This window comes from Danio rerio, chromosome 12, assembly GCF_049306965.1.
Source record: "Danio rerio strain Tuebingen ecotype United States chromosome 12, GRCz12tu, whole genome shotgun sequence".
Lineage (NCBI taxonomy): Eukaryota > Metazoa > Chordata > Actinopteri > Cypriniformes > Danionidae > Danio > Danio rerio.
In genome coordinates, this window is record NC_133187.1 from 1,267,501 (window position 1) to 1,275,000 (window position 7,500).

Here is a 7,500-nt window from a genome sequence, read left to right on the forward strand (position 1 = left end):
ACAACAGATCAAGGACTGTAGTTGTTGTGTTACCATAGCAACTGTAGAATCACAACAGATCGAGTACAGTAGTTCTTGTTACCATAGCAATTGTTGAAACGCCTGAAACAGATCAAGTACTTTATTTGTTGTGTTACCATAGCAACTACAGAATCACCACAACAGATTGAGTACTGTAGTTGTTCTGTTACCATAGCAACTGTAGACTCGCCGCAACAGATCAAGCACTATAGTAATTGTTACCATAGCAACTGTAGAATTGCCACAACAGATTAATTACTATAGGTGTTGTGTTACCATAGCAACTGTAAAATCACCACAACAGATTACTTACTATAGGTGTGTATATATATATATATGTGTATAAATGACATATTTGAACATATATGCACAAACGCAGACACACACACACAAAGTGCAGATCAAATCTTTGATGAATGCGGCTGAAGCCACACACTGAGCGCTGTGCTCTATTTTCAGAGTTGTTGAGGTTTCACAGAGCCTTTAGCACATCATTGACTTTGAGCAGTAAAGGTCAGCGTTCACTGACACACAAATCAGCCCATCACTATTGTCAAAACACAGCAGATTCAGCCAAAGACTGCACAATACACAATACACAAGCCACATCACTCATATCGTTTGGAATGAGGAAAAGTATAATAGCTAATATGACAAATGAATCCCCGCCTGTGTGTGTGTGTGTGTATGTGTATATGATATTTTGTGTGTGTGTGCATATGAAATTTTGTGTGTGTGTTTGTGTGTATATATATGATATTGTGTGTGTGTGTGTGTGTGTGATTCTGTGTCTGTGTGTGTGTATGATATTGTGTGTGTCTAAAAGTGTGTGTGATTCTGTGTCTGTGTGTGTGCGTGTGTATATGATATTGTGTGTGTGTGTGTGTTTGTTTGTGTATGATATTTTGTGTGTGTGTGTATGACATTGTGTGTGTCTGAAAGTGTGTGTGAGTCTGTGTGTGTGTGTTCACGTGTATATGATATTGTGTGTGTGTGTGTATGTTATTTTGTGAGTGTGTGCATATGATATTGTGTGTGTGTATATGATATTTTGTGTGTGTGTGTGGGTGTGTTTGTGTGTGTGTGTGCGTATGTATGATATTGTGTGTGTGTGTGTATGATATTGTGTGTGTGTATATGATATTTTGTGTGTGTGTGTGTGTGTGTGTGTGTGTGTGTTTGTTTTTGTGTGCGTATGTATGATATTGTGTGTGTGTCTGTGTATGATATTGTGTGTATCTGAATGTGTGTGTGATTCTGTCTATGTGTGTGTGTGTGCGTATATATGATATTGTGTGTGTGTGTGTGTGAGATTCTGTGTTTGTGTGTGTGTGTGTGTGTGTAGGATATTATGTGTGTATGTAAGTGTGTGATTCTGTCTATGTGTATGTGTGTGTGTGTGTGATATTGTGTGTGTCTGTTAGTGTGTGTGATTCTGTCTTTGTGTGTGCGTGTGTGTATGATATTGTGTGTGTCTGAAAGTGTGTGTGAGTCCGTGTGTGTGTGTTCACGTGTATATGATATTGTGTGTGTGTGTGTGTGTGTATGTTATTTTGTGAGTGTGTGCATTTGATATTGTGTGTGTATATGATATTTTGTGTGTGTGTGTGTGTGTGTGTGTGTGAGATTCTGTGTTTGTGTGTGTGTGTGTGTGTATGATATTATGTGTATGTGTGTGATTCTGTCTATGTGTATGTGTATGTGTGTGTGTGTGTGTGTGTGTGTGTGATATTGTGTGTGTCTGTAAGTGTGTATGATTCTGTCTATGTGTATGTGTGTGTATATGTGATATTGTGTGTGTCTGAAAGTGTGGTTGCTAGTCTGTGTGTGTGTGTGTTCACGTGTATATGATATTGTGTGTGTGTGTGTGTGTGTATGTTATTTTGTGAGTGTGTGCATTTGATATTGTGTGTGTGTATATGATATTTTGTGTGTGTGTGTGTGTGTGTGTGTGTGAGATTCTGTGTTTGTGTGTGTGTGTGTGTATGATATTATGTGTATGTGTGTGATTCTGTCTATGTGTATGTGTGTGTGTGTGTGTGTGTGTGTGTGATATTGTGTGTGTCTGTAAGTGTGTATGATTCTGTCTATGTGTATGTGTGTGTATATGTGATATTGTGTGTGTCTGAAAGTGTGGTTGCTAGTCTGTGTGTGTGTGTGTTCACGTGTATATGATATTGTGTGTGTGTGTATGTTATTTTGTGAGTGTGTGCATATGATATTGTGTGTGTGTATATGATATTTTGTGTGTGTGTTTGTGTGCGTATGTATGATATTGTGTGTGTGTGTATGATATTGTGTGTATCTGAATGTGTGTGTGATTCTGTCTATGTGTGTGTGTGTGTGTGTGCGTGTATATGATATTGTGTGTGTGTGTGTGTGTGAGATTTTGTGTTTATGTGTGTGTGTGTGTGTGATATTGTGTGTGTCTGTAAGTGTGTGTGATTCTGTCTATGTGTATGTGTGTGTATATGTGATATTGTGTGTGTCTGAAAGTGTGGTTGCTAGTCTGTGTGTGTGTGTTCACGTGTATATGATATTTTGTGTGTGTGTTTGTGTGCGTATGTATGATATTGTGTGTGTGTGTATGATATTGTGTGTATCTGAATGTGTGTTTGATTCTGTCTATGTGTGTGTGTGTGTGTGTGTGTGTGCGCGTATATGATATTGTGTGTGTGTGTGTGTGTGTGTGAGAGATTTTGTGTTTATGTGTGTGTGTGTATGATATTGTGTGTGTCTGTAAGTGTGTGTGATTCTGTCTATGTGCACAGTATGTAAAACTTACGCGAACGCAGGGAGAACATGCAAACTCCACACAGAAACGCCAACTGACCCAGCCAAGACTCAAACCAGCGACTTTCTTGCTGTGAGGCGACAGCACTATATATTATATTATGTATATTATTATACAAAGTTTAGCAAAAACCCTACACAGCTCCTCAGATATTGTCAGTTTCACTGAATCAGCATGAGTCGGAGCTCTAGAAAAGGAAACTCTAGCCATGTGCAGCTCAAGGCATGGTTAATGACTGATGAATGCACTCTGACTATTTCACATTATTCTGAGCTGATCCGCCTGCGGGTGAACGGCCGTGTCGACGGTGACAGAGCTGAAAGTCAGGTTTTTTGACTTCCTAAAGTGACGCAACGCATGAGAATCTGTGTCATACGGCCACGTCCAACACTCGCTGTGTGCGTGAATAGAAAAACAGTGACGGTATTGTTCAAACGAGAAAGAGGCGCTTGGAGAGAGCGGCAGAACGGCAGAGAGGCTTGTGACCGAATCAAGTGGACTTTGTTTCATTTTTGAGTTGGTATTCTTGACCTGTTATCTGCGGATCAAGGTGTGGCTCTGTCTGCTAGCAGAATACACACCTACTATTGTCAGCAGTCACACACACACACACACGCACACACACACACACACACACACACACACTGATTTATTTACACTCTCATGAAGGCAAACTTGGATTAATCCGCTTACTTTCCTGTATTAATATATGTGTAGTTTACATATCAGATTTAGTATGGCTGAATAAATGTGTCATCTAATCACTGAACAACTGCATTAGTGTGTGTGTGTGTGTGTGTGAGTAAACATTGCCTAATTAGGCTGGTAATTAACATTATTCCTTCATTTTCCTTCGGCTTAGTCTCTTATTTATCAGAGGTCGCGACAGCGGAATGAACCGCCAACTATTCCAACATATGTTTTATACAGCGGATGCCCTTCCAGCTGCAACCCATTACTGGGAAACACCCATACACTATGGCCAATTTAGTTCATCAATTCCCCTATGTGTGTGTGATGCTCTACAGAGTCTCAGGTGTGTGTGTGTGTGTGTGTGTGTTCTGTCTTCTAGAACTGGATTGGGTGTGTGTATGGGGAGTGTGTGTGTGTGTGTGTGTGTGTGTGATGCTCTACAGAGTCTCAGGTGTGTGTGTGTGTGTGTTCTGTCTTCTAGAACTGGATTGGGTGTGTGTATGGGGAGTGTGTGTGTGTGTTGTGTGTGTGTGTGTGTGTGTGTGTGTGTGTGTGTGTGTAATGCTCTACAGTCTCAGAGGTGTGTGTGTGTTGTTTGTGTGGAATGAACCGCCAACTATTCCAACATATGTTTTACACAGCAGATGCCATTCCAGCTGCAACTCAGTACTGGGAAACACCCACACACGACGGCCAATTTAGTTCATCAATTCTCCTTTGTGTGTGTGATGCTCTACAGAGTCTCAGGTGTGTGTGTGTGTGTGTGTGTGTGTGTGTGTGTGTGTGATGCTCTACAGAGTCTAAGGTGTGTGTGTGTGTGTTTATGATACTTGCAGAGTCTCAGGTGTGTGTGTGTGTGTGTGTGTGATGCTCTACAGAGTCTCAGGTGTGTGTGTGTGTGTGTGTGTGTGTGTGTGTGTTTGTGTGTGTGTTCTGTCTCCTCTAGAGCCGGATTAGTTGTGTGTGAATCTTGAGTGTTCGTGTGTCAGGGCTGCTCTGCAGAGTCTCAGGTGTGTGTGTGTGTGTTCTGTCTCCTCTAGAGCCGGATTGGGTGTGTGTGAATCTTGGAGTGTTCGTGTGTCAGGGCTGCTCTCTCATCCACAGAAGCGTCTTCAGTCTCTGCGGTGTGAAGTCGGTCCTGCAGGACTCGTTTGAGGACTCAGAGATTGAGGTGAGACGCTTTCACACTGCTCAAACCTGCTCCAGTCTCCAGAGCTCTGCTACATACACCTCTGCACATACACATGCTGAAATATCGGTTAAATCATTCATGGAAACTCATGAACTTTAAATAAAAGTGAAATCTTTTTTGTTTTCATAAATTGAGTTTTTTGCAATATTCTGTGCAGAAATAGTAAAGGTCAGCAAATCTGTTTTTATTATATTTATATTTTTCAATTTGTAAATGTATTTTTTAAATATATTTTTAAAATGGTAAATTATTTTTAAAGAAATTTTATTTAATAACTTAATTTTTATATTTATTTACTTACTTTATTTTTAAATCATTTTTTATTTGTTTTAATTATTTATTTATTTATCTTTTACATTTAAAAATTTTTAAAATTTAATTTAGTTAAACATTTATTCATTTTTTATTGGTTAATCATTTTAAATTTAATTATTTTATTTTTGTATTTTTTAATTGTTTGTAAATAATCTGTAATTAAATTAATTATTAATTAATTAATTAATGTTGATATTTTTGAATACTTTTTATTACATTTTAATTAGATCTTTTAAAAAAATTTATTGGTAAATAATTTTATTTCTAATTTATTAATTTTATATATTTATATTATTTTTTATTTGTTTGTTTGAAATTTAAATGTAAATTAACTTTTATAATTAATTAAATAGTTTTTTATTTTTAAATATTTTAATTTAATTTAATAAAATAGTTATTAAGTAATTAAATTATTTTATATTTTTATATTTATTTATTTATTGTTTGTAAACAATTTGTAATTAAATTAATTAGTATTAAATAATGAATTAATACATTTATTTTATATTTATTTATTTTTATATTTTATAATACTTTTTTATTTTATTTTATTTAATTGAATATTTATTTTTATAGTTTTATTATGAGTTATTTTTATTGGTAAATAATTTTAAATTAAAACAAATTAATTTTTAAATATTTTTTTATAGATTTTTATTTATTTGGTTGTAAATAATTTGTAAATAAATTAATTATACATTTTATTTATTTTGATATTTATTTATTTATATATATATATATATATATAATTTATTTATTTTTTACTGGTAAATGCTTTTTATTTAATTAATATTTTAGATGCATCTGTGTATTATAAAATGTCACCTGCTGGTGTAATATTGTGCAATGCTCTCTCTCTCGTTCTCTCTATATGCAGTTTATCAGTTCTATGGGCAATGAAGCAGCGAAGGCCAAGTATGAGCAGCAGGTTCCTCCATTTTACTTCCGTCCATCACACACAGACTGCAGGTGAGACCCAACACTCCTCCTCCTGCCTACCGAGTGCCCTTACACACACACACACACACACACACACACACACACACACACACACACACACACACACACACACACACACACACACACACACACACACACACACACACACTCACACTACAGAGTGCCTTTACATTGTTTTTCTGTTCTCCTGACATCATATTTTTTGTTCTGTCACACACACACACACACACACACAGAGGGTGTTTTCTCACACGTCTGGATGGCTGTGGTCCACTCTTGTAAACCTTCACTTCCTTCCTGTTTGTTTCTTTGCATAAATACTGACACTGAGCTTAAAGTCAGCCGTCTGAATCAGCCGACCGTATTTACATTCTCATTTAACTTCATGCAGAATCATCATATTCATATCAGAAGTACTGTGAACATTTCCTAAATCTGTTCAACATCATCTGGGACATATTTAAAAAAGAAAACAAAATCTAGAGGGGGGCAAATAATTCATGATATATATATAAAATGTCAATAACAAGTGATATAATCATCATAATTGCCCAACATTTTGACTTTTCGTCATGAGAAATAATAGTGTGAGTGGTGAATCATATGTGAGGCACAAACGCAAGTCACAGTTACCCTGCTATCTGCTTTACTCTCAGGCTGTTAGAAAATAATGGTGTGATCTGTCGTAATCTTGGAAATTTGTAGCTTTACAGAAGCAAAATGAGCAGCCATTGGCATGTCCAGACAATAATCAGAGCAAAACTAAATTGCTTTAGATATTATAACTTGTTTATTGAAAATGTGGATAAAAAAATGAATGTTTGTTTGAAACAAGGGGTCAGAAAAATAAACCATTTTAAAGGAAAAACTAATCAATGTTATTATTTTTAGGTTTGCTCACTTCATTTATGGGATTTGTTTTTCAGGGTTCATTCATTCATTCATTCATTCATCGGCTTTGTCTGTTCAGGAAACATCGTTTACTGAAAATGTTGATCAAAATTAAATGTTTGCGTAAAACAAACAAAAAATAAATCAGAAGAAAAAATAAGCTAAATTCAAAGGATAAAAATAATAAATAGTTAAATTGTTCTAGATTTGAGCACTTCATTTATTATTTATTTATCATCATATTTTATTTATTATTATTTGTTTTTTATGAAAACGAGTTTTAACATCGTAAGTCATTTTGCTCACTAATAAATAATTATTTTTATTAAAACAAGACAGAAATGCTGCATTATAATTAGTGCTGTCAAATTACTAACCGTGATTAATCGCATCTGAAATAAAAGTTTGTGTTTACACAATGTGTTTACTGTGTATAAATGCTGTGAATATATATATATATATATATATATATATATATATATATATATATATATATATATATATATATATATATATATATTTCACAAAATTTATATATATATTTTATATATAATATATATATATATATTTTATATATAAAATATATATATAAATATATATATTTTTCCAAATACATTTTTATAATACAATTTTA

At 34.8% G+C, this 7,500-nt stretch overlaps 1 protein-coding gene across 1 annotated transcript in view; it reads left to right on the forward strand.

Annotated features, from left to right (window-relative positions):
- LOC101885454 (arf-GAP with dual PH domain-containing protein 1) overlaps nt 1-7,500 on the forward strand; it is a 28,528-nt gene that overhangs the window by 4,965 nt on the left and 16,063 nt on the right. Inside the window, exons 2-3 of the mRNA XM_073918000.1 lie at nt 4,549-4,679; nt 5,893-5,984. Coding sequence (XP_073774101.1) covers nt 4,549-4,679; nt 5,893-5,984 — 223 coding nt within the window. The remainder of the gene's footprint in view (nt 1-4,548; nt 4,680-5,892; nt 5,985-7,500) is intronic.